This window comes from Cervus canadensis, chromosome 18 (genome assembly GCF_019320065.1).
Source record: "Cervus canadensis isolate Bull #8, Minnesota chromosome 18, ASM1932006v1, whole genome shotgun sequence".
NCBI classification, from domain to species: domain Eukaryota; kingdom Metazoa; phylum Chordata; class Mammalia; order Artiodactyla; family Cervidae; genus Cervus; species Cervus canadensis.
The window spans coordinates 33545483-33563959 of record NC_057403.1 but is presented as its reverse complement, the minus strand read 5'-3'; the positions used below and the strand labels follow the sequence as shown (position 1 = coordinate 33563959).

General features: G+C 42.9%; 2 protein-coding genes across 4 annotated transcripts in view; one reads left to right on the top strand and one right to left on the bottom strand.

The window, feature by feature from the left end:
• TXNL4B (thioredoxin like 4B) overlaps nucleotides 1-18477 on the top strand; it is a 53286-nt gene that overhangs the window by 10888 nt on the left and 23921 nt on the right. The gene's annotated exons all lie outside the window — the stretch shown is intronic.
• LOC122420289 (haptoglobin) lies at nucleotides 1936-8196 on the bottom strand. The gene is made up of 7 exons (XM_043435295.1): nucleotides 8063-8196; nucleotides 6106-6179; nucleotides 5723-5821; nucleotides 5385-5453; nucleotides 4726-4827; nucleotides 3813-3887; nucleotides 1936-2852 (listed from the first exon to the last, which is right to left on the bottom strand). The coding sequence occupies exons 1-7, from the start codon at nucleotides 8065-8067 to the stop codon at nucleotides 2074-2076; spliced, it is 1203 nt and encodes a 400-aa protein (XP_043291230.1). The 5' UTR covers nucleotides 8068-8196; the 3' UTR covers nucleotides 1936-2073.

Genomic DNA, 18477 nt, shown 5'->3' with positions numbered 1-18477 from the left:
GGGAGGCAGGTGGGCAGGAGGTGCTGCCGGGGAGGAAGGCGGAGGAGATAAGGAAAGTGAGAAAATACCGAAAGTGTTATTTTTCTCCTGAGAGAGAGGCAGAAGCCACTAATACAATCAGATTTTTCTTCAAAAAAAACTTGGATGGTTTATTCTTCAAAAAACTTAGTGCTGAAGGTATTATTAGAAGAAAGAGGTATAACTGTTTGCTGAGAGGCATGATTTTACATGTTTGTATTATTTTTTAGTTTCTGGCCATCGTCTCTTGTGCAGGTTCTAGAATATAGGTCTCAGTTGTTCTTGGCCTGTGAGCTCCAACCTGTTTTTCATTACCGATGGATCTGGAGAGTGCCTGTGACAACATCACAGGGAAGGACAGAACTCTAGTGAGAGAGTAGTGACACCAAATGACATTTTAAGCCATAAGCAGGGAGGCCGCGTTTTGGTGTGACAAGAGTGTATGCTGGTGAAGGGCCAGTGTGCTGAATAAAGGAGTGTGGCTCAGTTAGAACTCTTCTTCTTCAGTTGGAGGAAGAGCTTCATGGGCTGGGTTCCAGAACTTCTGTTCTAGGAAACCGTTCATAGCAAGACCTTTATCTTTGTGAAATGAAAGACTCAGATGGCTGTGGTTTGAGTCCTGGTTGAGGGTTGTTTTCTTTCAAATGAGAAAAGCAGCCCCTCCTAAGGAAGAGAATTCTGACTTCCCCCAGCCCCAGAACATTACTACTGAGGCACTTCAGAGCCTGTCTGGGTTAAGTCCCCCGTGGGAGAGACCAGGAGACTAATGGGCAGGGAGCTCGAGGACCTTGGTAGGTTTGTCATTGAGCTGTGACTCGGACCCAGCAAATCCGGAAATCCTGCCTTTATACCACCTTACCGTGTTAGCTGAAGTGCTGGTATGCTGGAGCACAAGCCACAGAGTACTACCAGTCAGAACGCTCATTGTGCCGCTCGAGCCAGCGTCTTCCTCACCAGCCTTCTCTCTTTCTCCTCCACTCGGAACAAGCAGAGGATGCTGTGAAAAGAGCTCGGGATTTGTGTTCAGGCAGACGTAGGTTCACAACTCAGCTTTGGGTCTCCCTGGTGGCTCAGTGGTAAATCAGTGCTTGTCAGTGTAGGAAATGCAGATTTTATCCCTGGGCTGAAGATCTCCTGGAGAAGGAAATAGCAGCCCACTCCAGTATTCTTGCCTGGGAAATCCCATGGACAGAGGAGCCTGGTGGGGGCTCCACGGGGGTCTCAGAAGAGTCGGATACAACTTAGCGACTAAGCAACAACAAAGGTTCAAGATTCAGCTTCTCTATTTGATACCTGCATAACCTTGAACAAATCGCTTCTCTGACTCTCTGTTTCCTTGTCTATAAAACAAGGATAACCGTGACCTCTCTGAGGCCTGCCATCAAATAGGTACTCATTCGGTGATCATGAGTTCCCCAGTGGGACAGCTCGTATCACCTTAGGGATTTCCAGTGGGTCCAGGGTGTTTTCTGCCACACTCCCAGTAAACTCTAGAGCACTTGGCTGCTGCTGTACTGTCAATGAGAGAATAAAAAAAAAAGAAGCCCAAGGCTAAAAGCAGCGCAGAAGGGCTTCCCTGGGGGCTCGGTGGTAAAGAGTCCGCCTGCCGATGCAGGATACATGGATGCGATCCCTGGTCCAGGAAGATCCCACATGTCGTGAGGCAACTAAGCCCGTGCGCGATAACTACTGAGCCTGCGCTCTAGAGCCTGGGAGCTGCAACTGCTGAGCCCCCGTGCCACAACTGCTGAAGCCCTCGGACCCTAGAGCCCGTGCTCCACAGCAAGAGAAGCAGTGAGCAGCTGCATACCACAGCTAGAGAGTAGCCCCCACTCGCCAAAACTAGAAAAAATCCTGCGAAGTCATAAAGTCCCAGCACCACTGAAAATAAATTATTTTAACGAAACATTACAGAAGTGAGTCAAAGAAAAGCTCTTTATTGACACAGCAATGCAGGGCTGGAACCCATCAGCTTCACGCTGCATTTTTGTCCCCTCCACTCCTGCCCAGTTTTCCCCTCGTCCTTTCAGGCAGCTGCTTCCAGCCGGCTCCACCTTAGTTGTCAGCAATGGTTTTCCGAACCCAGTCCAGAATGGAGGTCACCTTCACATACACACCATACTCAGCCACGGCACAGCTCTTGTCAAAGCTCAGGATCCCAGCCGCGTACCAGGTGTCGTCTTCCTGGTCGTGAACGACGAAGGCGCTGCCGGCATCACCGTAGCAGGTGTCCTCCTGGTACTTGGATAGGCCGACGCAGAAGGTGTTCTTATTCAGTATGGGCTGCACCCCCACAGGGCTCTTATCCGTCTTATTTTCAGGCACAGTGCTGTTCTCGTAGTGCTCCACACACTTGTCTTGGTCAGCCACAGGCAGCATGATGTACTTCAGATGCTCCGTAAAGTTGAAGTTGGCATTTCGCCCCCAGCCAGACACATAACCCACACGACCCACCGCCACATAGTCTTTCGAAGGTAGGCAGATGGGCATTACTTTTTCATTGACGGGTACCTTCTGTCTGAGTTTGATGAGCCCGATGTCTACCTTGGAGCGGTCAGGATGGAGAACCACCTTCTCCACCTCTACAGGCTGGTTCTTTCCCACATAGAGTCTTAAAGTAGGAGCGATGTCCTTTGCTTTTTTGTCACTGGTATGACCCAGGTAGAGATTTTTAGCTGTGGTGAGGAGCCATCGTTCATTGATGAGCGTGGCTCCCGAGATGAGGTTATGGTGAGAGACCATCTTGGCCTGCCAGGGAAAGCTGCCTTTGGCATCCAACGAGCCACCGATGATCCTCTGCACCTGGTCCACTGGGTGCTTGGGCTTCCCGCACACTGTCGAGGAGAGCAAGATGATCATTAATATGAGCAGGGTGTGAGCGTCCCCCGGGCCAGGAAACATAAAAACGCCCTCTTGCCACTGTCCAAAACTATTGTTCTTCATGTTTCCAGGGCTAGAAACATTTACATGCTTTGCCCTTACCTTCTGCTCCTCCCATCCCCAATGTTAACAGTTTAAAAAAAATTTTTTTTAATGTTCACATCACTAAAGCAGAGTTCTGTTCCCTGCTTTTCTGACTCACAAACAGCACTGAAATTTTCAAACCCCAGCTGCTGAACTCTAGGTATATTTAAATGATTTATCACAACTAGAGGTACATGACCCCTGAAATTCAGTGTAAGGACAAGGAGCCACCAAGTTTCATTCTCTCTGAATAAATAGGGACATGAAGCAATGTTGACCGGAACACAGATTTTATAAATACTGGAGTTGATACCCGGCAGGTTAGCGGTTCCACAGCCCAAGTAGCAGAAGAGGATGGGCAAAATCCTCTTGTTCCAGGAGGGAAAGGAGAGAGCTCAGCCCCTCTTGGTGACAACAGAGTCCTGACCCTTCTCCAGCCTCTTGTAGCACATTCCCACGGATTACGGTTTTGCTCTGCCCTCCCTCACCCTGTTCTTCTGCAGCTTGCTTTACCCTTGGCCCAGGGCTCTCTAGGTGGGCTCTCTGTAGAGTCCCCTGATCCTCTGTGGACAATGTAGACAGTGGACGCGGTCAGTGCCTCGGAGGCCAGATGAACACATCCTTAGTGAACTTCATGGGGTGGCGTCACCTGCCTGCACACATCTCTGCCCAGCCACCTCTGGTCCCCCCGGTCCCTGTCCTTGGCTGGTGTGTGCCCAGGGGAAGCCGCATACGGAGGGTGTGCCTTGATGTTCTGATCAAGATGCCTGCCGTGCACCAGCCCATCAGTACCCACTTTCAGTCTGCTTCCCAGGCCCCTGGCTTCCTACCTGCCTCACATTCAGGGAGTTGCTGTCCAACGTTCTTATTTATCCACTGCTTCTTACTGTTAAAGGTGTACACTCCTGAAACAAAATTAAAAAATACAAGCTGAAAGGGACGTTATAACTGGATCTAGCCCTGGGAGAGAGGGCATTTAAAGAGCAGAATCAGAGAAATAGGAGGAAGGAGGGCCAGGGAGGAGGAGGAACAGAAGAGCTCTGTGCTGGAAGTCAAGTGCTGGGGGCCACTGAAGCCCAGCAGGACGGGTAGTGGTCTAAGTGGCCGAGGCGATTGTGTCAAGACAGTACAGGGTTGGAATCAGGGTTCAAATCCTGACTTTCCCTCATACAGGCTACCTGAACTTGGGCAGATTTCTCAACCTCTCTGTGCCTCAGTTTCTTCAGCAGTGAAATGAGAATAATAATCCTGTCTCTTGGGAAGTCCCTAGTGGTCCAGTGGTTAGGACTCTGAGCTTCTAATTCAGGGGACCCAGGTTTCATCCCTGGTCAGGAAGTTAAGTTCCCACAAGCTTGTGCAACTTGGCAAAAATAAATAATAGTATCTCCAGAGGGATGTCGTGAGGACCTCATGAGCAAATCTGTGGAGAAAACTGTGCACAGTGCAGGAGCGTAGTGCTCATGAGGTGAGGGCTCCCTGCCATCATCACCATCACCATCATTCTGTTTTATATAGATCTTACCCTGAGATGGGTAGGCTACGTGGCATCACCTCCACTTAACAAGGGAGAAAACTCAAGTCTGAGGAGAGTTAATTTGCCCAAAAGGCCACAGCTGCCAGTGACAAAACCCTCATTAGAACCTGAATCTCCTGGCTCCAGAAATCACATGCCCTTTCTGACCAGTCACCCTGGCTCCATCCCCATGGAAGTGGAGGGACAGGAGGCATTTGTCCAGGGCTTACCATCTCCAGCAGAGCGCAGTTTGTAATAGGTTTTGCACTGGAAGCGAATCGAGTGCTCCACGTAGCCATTTTCAATCTTGGGGGGCTCTGGGCAGCTGGCATCTGCAAAGGAAAAGAGGAAGAGAAGGTTCATATTGGGGAACTGCCCCTGGAGACTCGAAAAGGCAGAGCAGAAGAAGCTGGTTTGCACATCAACCTCCCGCCATCCCCAAAGGAGACAGCACCAGCTCTTCCTAGTGACAATGGAGTTCTGACCCATCTCCAGCCTCTTGTAGCACATTCCCATGGATTGCGGCTTTGTTCTACCCTCCCTCGATCTGTTCTTCCTGCAGCTTGCTTTACCCTTGGCCCAGGGATCTCTAGGTGGGCTCTCTGTACATAGAGGGTCCCCTGATCTGCTGTGAACAGTGGATTCGGTCAGTGCCCAGGAGACCAGATGAACACATCCCTAGTGAACTTTGTGGGGAAGCATCACCTGCCCGTGCACGTCTCTGCCCGGCCACCTGTGGTCCCCCCGAGCCCTGTCCTTGGCTGCTGTGTGCCCAGAGGAAGCCTCACAGGGAGGATGTGCCTTGAGGATGTTTCGATCAAGATGCCTGCCATGCACCAACCCCTCAATACCCACTTTCAATCTGCTTCCCAGGCCTCTGACTTCCTACCTTCACATTCAGGGAGTTGCTGTCCAATGTCCTTGTTTATCCATTGCTTATTGTTAAAGGTATACACCCCTGAAACAAAAAGAAAAAAAAAAATGAGCCAAAAGCTGGACCTGGCACTAGGAGAGAAGGTATTTAAAGAGCAGAGTCAGAGAAGTAGGAGCAGGGAGGGCTGGAGAAGAGGAGCAAGGGAGGAGCGCTATGCTAAAAGCCAAGTGCTGGGGGCGCCAGTAAAGCGCGGCAGGACAGACGATGGTCAAGGTGACTGTGGCAGTCGTGGAGACTGTCAAGGCGGTCCGGGGTTGGGATAGGAGGACCCGGAGGCGTTCGCCCTGGCTCACCATCTCCAGCACGCAGTTTGTAATATTTGTCACACTGATAGCGAACTGAGTACTCCACGTGGCTGTTGGCAATCTCGGGGGCCTTTGGGCAGCTGTCGGCTGCAAAGGAAACAGAAAGACAAGGTTCATTTTCAGAAACTGCCCCTAGAGACTGGAAAAGTCAGGAGAGAAGAAACAGCATATCAAACTCCCACACCCCAAACAGAAGCCCAGGAGAGATTGCTGGCTGGCTGGCTGGCTCCCCAATGTTCTTTACAATACTGAAAGACCAGAGATCAGGATAAGGAGCAATTGGATTTTCCTGGAGAGGATGCAGATCTGAAGGGCTAAGGTGGGATGCAACGGTGTGGCCAGGTACAGCCCTTGCCCACAGGCAGACCTACCTGTGGCCTCACTGCTGATTTCCACCGCGAGAAGCTGCCCGCAGAGCAGGAGGGTAACGACCACTGGCAGGGCGCTGCAGAGAAGACAGAAAGGAGGGCACCGCTAGTCTCCCCGCTTCAACACACACACACCCCTCCCGTGACCTAGAGACCCCTCACCCACCCACATGCATGCTTCAGCAGCTTCCCAGTCACAGAGGTTCCTGTGTGTTCCGTGCTGCCAGGAATTCTACAGCAGCTTCAGAGAAGAGCAAGCAAGATTAGGGAGGAATCGGGCCTCAGTGCATGGCAGGATTCCGGAAACCCTAAATTGTTAACAATATATGAGCTCCTCAGCAAAGAGAAGCCTCCCTTGGGGGCACCCCTGAGGTGCTGGGCTTTGAGGATTCCACAAATAAAATGCAGGTATCTAGAAGATGGGGCAGTGGGGGAGTTATTATTACGCTACTCTCTCTACTTTGGGGAATTTTCCATAGTAAGAGGTTCCCTAAAATACAAAACACTGATGTAGTTGTTTCTATTATTTTATGGTAATTTGACTTCAGGAAGTCGTATAGCGAACCCCCAAATTCCAGAAGGTTACGTGGATGATAACTGACTCCGTAAAAGCTTGACTGTGCACTTGGGCATCAGTGCACAGGCCATCCCCACCCATGGACCATCTCCCTGGAAGATGGCAACTACTCAGAGATGGCTTGGTTAAGTTTCTGGTTTCATTACTTCAACATTTCAGAAAAAAAATTTTTTCTGTTTTGTTGTGTCACTCAAATGTTTCCCTTTTGGTCTTTCTCATTATACATTTTTTTAAAAATCTGCTAATAGGCATATTCAAAATGCCAGGGAGAACTCCCAGGCAGTCCAGTGGTTAGGACTCAAAGCTTGCACTGCCAAGGACCCAGGTTCAATCCCTGGTTGAGGAACTAAGATCCCGCAGGCCATGTGGTATGGCCAAAAAGGAAAAAAACGTCAGGAGGCCTACCACAGGAGCTACTGGCTTCCCCACAAAGATGAAAACTTTATAATCTCAAGGAAAAAGCTATTTCTTAGAGAAAGTCACGCCTCATGGGAAAGCAGCAGCATCTGAAAACATTATCTTTTATGGACACAGAAAAGCAGAGAATTTTTGCATAGTAAACCTTTATTCACTATGTGTGTGCTCAGTCACCAAGTCATGCCCGACTCTGCGACCCCATGGACTGTAGCCCGCCAGGCTCCTCTGTCATTGGGATTTCCCAGGCAAGAATACCGGAGTGAGGTTGCCATTCCCTCCTCCATAGGATCTTCCCAACCTAGGGATCAAATCCTGCATTGTCAGGCAGATTCTTTACCACTGAGTTGCCAGTGACACCCCAGAGAGAATGTTACAAAAGAATAGTAGTATGGGCAGCACAGGAATATGGCAAGAACCTTGAAGCTGACGTGCAAATGAATGAAATTTGGAAAACAATGAGGTAATAACTGAAAGGACTGCTCCAAACTCATAATTCCTAGAAGTCAAGGACCAAGCTTTAATCCATTTCCAATATCTCCTCCAGAACCTTATGCAGCACATAGAACATAGAGGATCCTCTACAAACATGCTACTATTTGGAAGATAATTCTTATTATAAATATCATTTGAGCCTTTGGTGCTTCCTGGCTCTAAAACCAAACACATGAGTAGATTCCTCCAGGCAGATAAGAGTGAGATCCACCCTAAATAACCAGAAGTCAGAGCCAAGGACAGAATAAACCCTGAGAAGCTTTGCGAGAATAAAAGATATTGTTTGCACACTGTGCGTCAGAAAGCAGACAAAGTATAATTTAGTCCATTTGCCTTTTTTATCTTCATTGTATTTTTGCATTTCTCCTGTAGGCCTCCCCTGTACCCAGGCTGTCATGTAGGTAAAAGATATATCCAAAGAAGGATGAAATAATCCAGAGAAAAGTGAGGGATAGGAGCAAACTGTGGACTCACCTCATCTTTGGTGTGTCTGGCTCTGGAAGAGCAGTGCCGTTAGGGGCACCTGCTGATGCTTTTATGTCCCCAGTATCTCACTCCACCCCGTTCTTGATTTTGTAATTGCTGTGTCTCCACACTTTGGCCTTATTAAGGTTACTCACATTTTCCGGTAACAAAGCCACAAACAACCTCCCTGTTAAAGAGTCCAGCTCTTGCTTCATACTTAAGTTTCCCCTGGTGTTCTTCATGCTTGAGCCAAAGAATCCTGGCCATGTCACTACCCCATGCAGCTGCCAAAGGGTTTCCCGAAATGAGCCAGTGTGCAGGACTGGGGGAGGAACCATCAATCTGGGTCTCTGTTCTGAATGCTTTTCAGCACTGGACAAAGCCCTTCTTGGGGTTGTTTCAAATCTATTAGAGACACTCCTGCAACCTGGCTGAGACAGGGCTCTCAAGTAAGCATTTCCTTTTCACAATCATGTCCCCCACACTGTGTTGCCATCTCTCTATTCTGCAAAGCTCTCCAACCTAAAATCAGTAAAATGTACTCATTGTGTCTTCTCTGATTGCTTGTTCCAAAAAATCACACAGAATGGTTAAGGCTATAGTGTAGATGCAAACCATACTCAATGGCAGTGGTTATCATGGTTTTATTATTGCTGTTGTTCAGTTGCTCAGTCGTGTCCAACTCTTTGCAAGCCCATGGACTGCAGCACACCAGGTTTCCCTGTCCTTCACTATCTCCCGGAGTTTGCTCAAACTCATGTCCATTGAGTCAGTGATGCCATCAAACCAGCTCATCCTCTGTCACCCCCTTCTCCTGCCTTCAGTCTTTGCCAACATCAGGGTCTTTTCCAGTGAGTCAGCTCTTCACATCAAGTAGCCAAACTTTTGGAGCTTCAGCTTCAGCATCAGTTCTTCCAATGAATATTTAGGTTGATTTCCTTTAGGATTAACTGGTTTGATCTCCTTGCTGTCCACAGGACTCTCAGGAGTCTTCTCCAGCACCATAGTTCAAAGCATCAATTCTTTGGCACTCAGCCTTCTTTATGTTCCAACTCTCACATTCATACATGACTACTGGAAAAACCGTAGCTTTAACTATTCAGACTTTGTTGGCAAGGTGATGTCTGTGCTTTTTAATATGCTATCTAGGTTTGTCATAGCTTTTCTTCCAAGGAGCAAGCGTCTTTTAATTTCACGGCTACAGTCACTGTCCGCAGTGATTTTGGAGCCCAAGAAAATAAATTAAGTCTGTTACTGTTTCCATTGTTTCCCCATTTATTTGCCATGAGATGATGGGACTGGATGCCATGGTCTAAGTTGTTTTAGTGTTGCATTTTAGGCCTATTTTCACCTGCATCAAGAGGCTCTTTAATTCCTCTTCATTTCCTTCCATAAGGGTGGTGTCATCTGCATATCTGAAGTTATTGGTATTTCTCCTGGCAATCTTGATTCCAGCTTGAGCTTCAGCCAGCCCAGCATTTCTCATGATGTACTCTGCATGTCAGTTAAATAAGGTAACAATATACAGCCTTAATGTGTCCCTTTCCAAATTTTAAACCAGTCAGTTGTTCCAGGTCCACTTCTAACTGTTGCTTCTTGACCTGCATACAGGTTTCTCAGGTGGTAAGTAAGGTGACCTAGTATTCCCAACTCTTTAAAAATTTATGGTAATCCAGTAATCAATCCAAATAGGCCAGGAGAAAAGTAGATATACTTCAGTCAAATGGCTGCAGCTGAATACTATTCAATTTTAATCACACTCATTTCATTTATAAAAAGCCCAGTGGTTCTTAGAGTGTGCAGAAGAATCCCTCTGGGATATTTAAGGTGGTGCTGATGGAATAGCAAAATAATTGGAAACAGCACAAATGTTTATCAATAGGAGAATGGCTAAATAATGTGTGATCTGTTTGTATAAGAAGATTACACAGCCATGAGAATGAATGAGCTATGAAAGAACATGGATAGTTTTATAAACATAATTTTTAAAGAGAACTTCAAGTTTCAGGAAAGTATATTGTGAATGATACTGCTTTTATAGAGCTCAAAACCAAGCAAACTCAGTAATGGATTCTAAAATATGACACCAAAATCACAAGCAGCAAAAGAAAAATGGATAAATTGGGCTTCATCAAAATTAAAAACTTTTGTGCATCAAAAGATAATATCAAGAAAGTAAAAAAATAATCTATGAATAGGAGAAAATTTTTACAAATCATGTATCCAGTACGGATTTACTATCCAGACTATATAAAGAATTCTTACAGCAACAAAATGAAAAACAACCCAATTAAACATGAACAAATGACATGAATAAACATTTTTCCAAAAAAGATAATACAAAAATGGTCAGCAAGTACATGAAAAATGATCAACACTGTTGGAAAACATCATTAAGGACATGCAAAACTGCAAGATACCACCTTACACCTGTAAGCATGTGTGTGTGCGGCCAGTCATGTCCAACTCTTGATGACCCCGTGGACTATAGCCCACCAGGCTCCTCTCCATGGAATTTTCGAGGCAAGGATACTGGAGCAGGTTGCCATTTCCTGCTCCAGGGGATCTTCTCAACCCAATGATCGAACCCACATCTCTTGCATTCCCTGCATTGGCAGGTGGGTTCTTTACCACTGAGCCACCTGAGAAGCCTCCACCTACAAGTATGGCTACAATTAAAAGAAAAAAAAATTTAAGTCTTGGCAAGAATGTGGAGAAATTGGAACTCCCAGACATTGCTGGTGAGAATGTGAAATGGAGTAGTATTTGGAAAACAGTATGACGGTTCCTCAAAATGCTAACCTAGAATTATTAATACCAAATGACCCAGTGATTCCACCTCTAGGTATTTAACCCAAAACAATTGAAAAAGGACTCAAACAGATTCTTGTACACCAGTGTTCATTGCAACATCATTCACAATATCGAAGGGTAGAAACAATTCAAATGTCCTTCAACAGATGAATGGATAAAAATACATACAGTGGAATATTGTTCACTTATAAGAAGTTCTGATATATATGCCATGACATGAATAAACTTTGAAAATATTATGTGAAGTGAAAGAAACCAGAAACAAACAAAAAATAAATACATGATTTCACTTGTATAAAATGTCTAGAAAAGGAAAAATCATCAAGGCAGAAAGTAGAATAGAGGTCACCAGGGGTGCGGGGGAGGGGTGTGTGCAGCAGGGGAAGGAAAAGGGAGGTATTGCTTAATGGGTACAGAGTTTCTGCTTGGAATGATGAAAAAGTTTTGGAAATGGTGGTTGCACAACATCGCAAATACAACAAATGCCACTGAGTTGTATACTTCAAAACTGTTAAAATCATAAATTTCAGATTATATGTATTTTATTACAATAAAAAAATTCAAAAAAAGTTAACTTTTTCTTGGTCAATTTTTTTTAAAAAAGCAATACTAAACAATATAATGTAGAGGCATAGATATCAAGAAGACAAAAACTTTATTTTTAAAAATTTTAATAGAACAGAAAACACAAAATATAAAATGTTACCTCTTGTAGGGAGGCAGAAGGAAGGCATAAGAGAGAAGCATGTAGGTAGATATAAATACAAATACATTTTTGTTAATGATCCAGCTTTTGGACTGGGTAATGGGCTCAGTCCAATAAATGAAAGTACATTTTATTGTGCTTTATTTTAAAAAAGACGTGTCACACATATACACATATATATCTCACATATAGTATTTATGTACTGTGCTTAGTCACTCAGTCATGTCCGATTCTTGCAGCCCCTTGGATTGTAGCCCGCCAGGCTTCTCTGTCCATGGGGGTTCTCCAGGCAAGAATACTGGAGTGGGTTGCCATTCCCTTCTCCAGGAGATCTTCCCAACCCAGGGATTAAACCCAGGTCTCCCGTATTGCAGGCATCTGGATTCTTTACCCTCTGAGCCACCAGGGAATCAAATAACATTTAAAAATACCAAGGTAGAGGAGTCACCTGATAGACTTAAGAAGCAAAGCCACAGCCCCTCCTTCCAGAGATGCGATTCAGCACATCTGAGCAGGGTCTGTGTATCTGCATTCTAAATGGCCATAACTTCTCCTGGCCTGCACAACCACTCAGTTCCATGGTCCCATGAAATGAGGCAGAGGCTTTCTCTTTGGGGTGCAGCTGCCCCTTGTAAGGGATCTAAAATGAAATATTTCTCACCAACACTATCGAATAAAAATTCAGGTGCACAAAAATTTGCACTTTTCTTCCAAACAAAACCTGAACTCTGTTATACCAACCCCAGCTCTGGGGCAACAAGGGAAATTTACAGCCTCCCTGCCCTGGGTATTTTTTATTGGCTTTAACAATAAGCTGCTTGACAGTAAAGCAGCTTTGAACATTCTTGCACATGTCTTTCGGTGGATGCATTATTTCTCTTGGGTAAATACTTTGTTGTGTCAGCGGTGGGAATATATTTAGCTTTGATATTAATAGACACTACCAAACAGTTCTCCAGTATACCCTCCAAACAGCAATATGACAAAGCTCCTATTGATCCATATCCTTGCCAATGCATTACAATTTTAGCCATTCTGGTACAGTGAAATATAATAATGGCTTTAATTTGCATTTCCCGGACATCAAATGATATGTACCCTTTTTTGTATTCTTGTCGGCCCTTTTAGATATCCTCTCTATGAAATGTCTTTGTTGATTAGATTTAGGAGGCTTTTTTTTTTTTTTTCCAAAATATTTTGAACACTAATCTTCTGTTAGGTAAATGTATTGTCAACATCTTTCATTCTAAGACACACTCTTCATTGTGTATTTTGATGAACAGAAGTACAGTGGTTCTGAATTTTAATAAGTCCTAATTTACCAGTTTTTTAAATTTTATGGTGAGTGTTTTTTTGTGTCCTGATTAAGGAATCTTTACCTATAAGATTATGACAACATTCTCTCTTTTTAAAAAATCTTTTTATTTTGTATTGGGGTATAGCCAGTTAACAAAAAATGTTGTGATAGTTTCAGGTGAACAGCCAAGGAACTCAGCCATACATATACATGTATCCATTCTCCCCCTGACTCCCTCCCATCCAGGCTGCCACATAACACTGAGCAGAGTTCCATGTGCTCTATGGTAGGTCCTTGTCGGTTATCCATCTTAAATACAGCAGTCTGTACATGCCCATCCCAAACTCCCTAACTATCCCTTTCCCCCATCCTTCCCCCCCGAGACAACCATAAGCTCTATAACAACATTCTCTTAAATTTTATTCTAGAAGTCTGTGATCTATATGGAATTAATGTTCAAGTATGATGTGAGATGAAAGTTCAGGTTTATCTTTCCATATAGATAAGCAAGGCCCCAATAGCATTTTCTATAATGATCATCCTTTGCCCCTAAATTGCACAGGTGTCTTTGTTAGAAGTTGAAGTGAAGTGAAGTCGCTCAGTCATGTCCAACTCTTTGTGACCCCGTGGACTGTAGCCTACCAGGCTCCTCTGTCCATGGGATTTTCCAGGCAAGAATACTGGATGGGTTGCCATTTCCCGTTAGATGACCGAATATGTGTTGGTCTCTTTCTGTATTCTTTATTCAGTTCCATGAATCTATTTGTTTAATCTTGGGCCAAAGTCACAGTCTTACTAAGGAACAGTTAATAGAAAATCTTGCTATCTGGTATTTTGTTGTTGCTTAGTTGCCAAGCTGTGTCCGACTCTTTCATGATCCCATGGACTGTAGCCCGCCAGGCTCCTCTGTCCATGGGATTTTGCAGGTAAGAATACTGGAGTGGGTGGGTAGTCATTCCGCTCTCCAGGGGACTTCCTGACCCAGGGATCGAACCCCAATCTCCTCAATTGCACTCAGGTTCTTTACCATCTGAGCCACCAGGGAAGCCCATCTGGTATTTTAGGTATTCCAAATTTATTCTTCTTCCTCAAGATTGCTTTGACTGACTACTCTAGGTCCTTTGCATGTCATGTAAATTTTAGTTTTTATTGGAGCATAGTTGATGTACAATGTTGTGTTAATTTCTACTATACAGCAAAGTGAATCAGTTATACATATACATATCTCCACTCTTTCTTAGGTTCTGTTCCTATATGGATCATTACAGAGTATTGGGTAGAGTTCCCTGTGCTATTTAGTAGGTCCTTATCAGTTACCTATTTTATATATAGGAGTGTGTATGTGTCAGTCCTCATCTTCCAATTTATCCCTCCCTTGCCCCTTGGTAACCTAGGTTTGTTTTCTACATCTGTGACTCTATTTCTGTCTTATAAATAGGTTCATTTGTACCTTTTTTTTTTTAGATTCCACATATAAGTGATATCATGTGATATTTGTATTTCTCTAACTTACTTCACTCAGTATAACAATCTCTAGATCCATCTGTGTTGCTACAAATAGTATTATTTTATTCTTTTTATGACTGAGTAATATTCCATCGTATATACATATACCATGTCTCCTCTATCTATTCCTCTGCCAGTGGACCTTTAGGGTGCTTCCATATCCTAGTTATTGTAAATAGTGCAGCAATGAACATTGAAGTACATGTGTTTTTTCAAATTATGATTTTCTCTGGATATAGGCCCAGGAGTGGGATTGCTGGATCCTCTGGTACCTCTATTTTTAGTGTCTTAAGGAACCTCTATATTGTTCTCCATAGTGGCTGTACCAATTTACTTTCCCACCAACAATGTAAAAGGCTTCCTTTTTCTCCACACCCTCTCCAGCATTTAGTTTGTAGATTTTTTGGTGATGGCCATTCTGGTGGGTGTGAGATGATACCTCATTGTAGTTTTGATTTGCAGTTCTCTAATAATTAGTCATGATGAACATCTTTTCATGTGCCTCTTGGCCATCTGTGTATCTTCTTTGGAAAAATGTCTATTTAGATCATCTGTCCATTTTTTGATTGGGTTGTTTGGTCTTTTGATAATGAGCTGCATGTGCAGTTTCTGTATTTTAGAGGTTAATTCCTTGTTAGTCACTTCGTTTGCAAATATTTTCTCCCATTTTGTGAGTTGTCTTTTCATTTTGTTTATGGTTTCTTTTGCTGTGCAAAAGGTTTTAAGTTTAATTAGGTCTCACTTGTTCATTTTGCTTTTATTTTCATTACTCTTAAGAGGTGGATCAAAAAAGATCTTGCTATGATTTCTTGCACCTCTTTCATTAGACTTATTCCCAAGTATTTGATTATTATGCCAGCATAACTGATATTTTCATTTAACATGATGTTTATTACTAATATAGAAAAACAATTAATTTTCAAGTATTGACCTTTGGTAAACTCACTAATTAAATCTAATATTTTGATTAATGTTCTACATTTTTTGGTACACAGTCATGCTACTTGCCAATAGTGGCTCTTTTGCCTCTTCTTTTCTAATCTTTGACTTTTAAACCTTGTTTCTTTTTCTCGCTTTATTGCACTAACTAGGATGTTCATTACAGTGTTACCCAGAAGTGGAGAGTGGACATCCTAGTCTTGTTCCCAAGCCCAAGGAGGCAAAAAGCATTCAAAATTTCACTCTTAAGTTAGTTGTAGACTTGTTTTGTTTTGAGGTTAGTTTTGTTTTGTTTTTAAATATCTTTTATAAGATTATGGAAGTTTCCTTCTAGTCTTAGTTTTTTGAACTGGGCTTTTTTTTTTTTTAACATAAGGAGATACCAAATACTTTTTCCTTTTTTTTAGTTAATTTATTTTAATTGGAGGCTAATTACTTTACAATATTGTAGTGGTTTTTGCCATACATTGACATGAATCAGCCATGGGTGTACATGTGTCCCCTATCCCGAACTGCCCTCCCACCTCCCTCCCCATCCCATCCCTCAAGGTCATCCCAGTGCACTGGCCCTGAGTGCCCTGTCTCATGCATCGAACCTGGACTAGTGATCTATTTCACATATGGTAATATACATGTTTCAATGCTATTCTCTCAAATCATCCCACCCTCACCTTCTCCCACAGGGTCCAGAAGTCTGTTCTTTACATCTGTGTCTCTCTTGCTGTTTCGCATATAGGGTCATCATTACCATCTTTCTAAATTCCATATATATGCATTTCATCCATCTCATTAAAACTGATGCAAATGCATTCTTTTTAATAGCCGAGTAATATTCCATTGTGTATATGTACCACTGCTTTCTTATCTATTTGTCTGCCAATTTACATCTAGGTTGCTTCCATGTCCTAGCTATTGTAAACACTGCTGTGATGAACATTGGGGTACACATGTCTTTTTCAATTCTGGTTTCCTCGGTGTGTATGCCCAGCAGTGGGATTGCTGGGTCGTATGGCAATTCTATTTCCAGTTTTTTAAGGAATCTCCACACTGTTTTCCATAGTGGCTATGCTAGTTTACATTCCCACCAACAGTGTAAGAGGGTTCCCTTTTCTCCACACCCTCTCCAGCATTTATTGCTTATAGACTTCTGGATAGCAGCCATCCTGACTGGCGTGTAATGGTACCTCATTGTGGTTTTGATTTGCATTTCTCTGATAATGAGTGATGTTGAGCATCTTTTCATGTGTTTGTTAGCCATCTGTATGTCTTCTTTGGAGAAATGTCTGTTTAGTTCTTTGGCCCATTTTTTGATTGGGTCATTTATTTTTCTGGAATTGAGCTGCATGAGCTGCTTGTATATTTTTGAGATTAATTCTTTGTCTGTTGCTTCATTTGCTATTATTTTCTTCCATTCTGAAGGCTGTCTTTTCACCTTGCTTATTGTTTCCTTTGTTGTGCAAAAGCTTTTAAGTTTCATTAGGTCCCATTTGTTTATTTTTGCTTTTATTTCCAATATTCTGGGAGGTGGGTCATAGAGCATCCTGCTGTGATTTATGTCAGAGAGTGTTTTGCCTATGTTCTCCTCTAGGAGTTTTATAGTTTCTGGTCTTACATTTAGATCTTTAATCCATTTTGAGTTTATTTTTGTGTATGGTGTTAGAAAGTGTTCTAGTTTCATTCTTTTACAAGTGGTTGACCAGTTTTCCCAGCACCACTTGTTAAAGAGATTATCTTTTCTCCATTGTATATTCTTGCCTCCTTTGTCAAAGATAAGTTGTTCATAGGTTCGTAGATTTATCTCTGGGCTTTCTATTGTGTTCCATTGATCTATATTTCTGTCTTTGTGCCAGTACCATACTGTCTTGATGACTGTGGCTTTGTAGTAGAGCCTGAAGTCAGACAGGTTGATTCCTCCTGTTCCATTCTTCTTTCTCAAGATTGCTTTGGCTATTCGAGGTTTTTTGTATTTCCATACAAGTTGTGAAATTATTTGTTCTAGTTCTCTGAAAAATACTGTCAGTAGCTTGATAGGGATTGTGTTGAATCTATAGATTGCTTTGGGTAATATACTCATTTTCACTACACTGATTCTTCTGATCCAGAACATGGTATATTTCTCCATCTATTTGTGTTCTCCATGATTTCTTTCAAGGAGGTGTTTTATCATTTTCTATATATAGGTCTTTTGTTTCTTTAGGTAGATTTATTCCTAAGTATTTTATTCTTTTTGTTGCAGTGGTGAATGGAATTGTTTCCTTGATTTTTCTTTGTTTTCTCATTGTTAGTGTATAGGAATGCAAGGGATTTCTGTGTTGCAGGATTTATATCCTGCAACTTTACTATATTCATTGATTAGCTCTAGTAATTTTCTGGTGGTGTCTTCAGGGTTTTCCATGTAGAGGATCATATCATCTGCAGTGAGAGTTTTACTTCTTCTTTTACAGTCTGGATTCCTTTGATTTCTTTTTCTTCTCTGATTGCTGTGGCTAAAACTTACAAAACTATGTTGAATAGTGGTGAGAGTGGGCACCCTTGTCTTGTTCCTGACTTTAGGGAAAATGCTTTCAGTTTTTCACCATTGAGGATAATGTTTGCTATGGGTTATATGGCTTTTATTATGTTGAGGTATGTTCCTTCTATGCCTGCTTTTTGGAGGGTTTTTATCATAAATGGATGTTGAATTTTGTTAAAGGCTTTCTCTGCATCTATTGAGATAATCATATGATTTTTATCTTTCAATTTGCTAATGTGGTGTATCACATTGATTGATTTGTGAATATTGAAGAATCCTTGCAACCCTGGGATAAAGCCCACTTGGTCATGATGTATGACCTTTTTAATATATTGTTGGATTCTGTCTGCTAGAATTTTGTTGAGGATTTTTGCATCTATGTTCATCAGTGATATTGGCCTGTAGTTTTCTTTTTTTGTGGCATCTTTGTCTGGTTTTGGTATTAGGGTGATGGTGGCCTCATAGAATGAGACTGGCAGTTTACCTTTCTCTGCAAGTTTCTGGAAGAGTTTGAGTAGGATAAGTATTAGCTCTTCCCTAAATTTTTGGTAGGATTCACCTGTGAAGCCATCTGGGCTTTTGTTTCCTGGAAGATTTCTGATTACAGTTTCGATTTCTGTGCTTGTGATGGGTCTGTTAAGATTTTTTAT

Bases quoted from the DNA above. Each gene is read 5' to 3' on its own strand.
- LOC122420289 (XM_043435295.1), bottom strand. The intron at 5,454-5,722 runs GTGAGCCAGGGC...TTTTTGTTTCAG, and splicing joins CAAACTGCGTGCTGGAGATG to GGGTGTATACCTTTAACAAT. The intron at 4,828-5,384 runs GTAGGAAGTCAG...TTTCCTTTGCAG, and splicing joins GCAACTCCCTGAATGTGAAG to ATGCCAGCTGCCCAGAGCCC.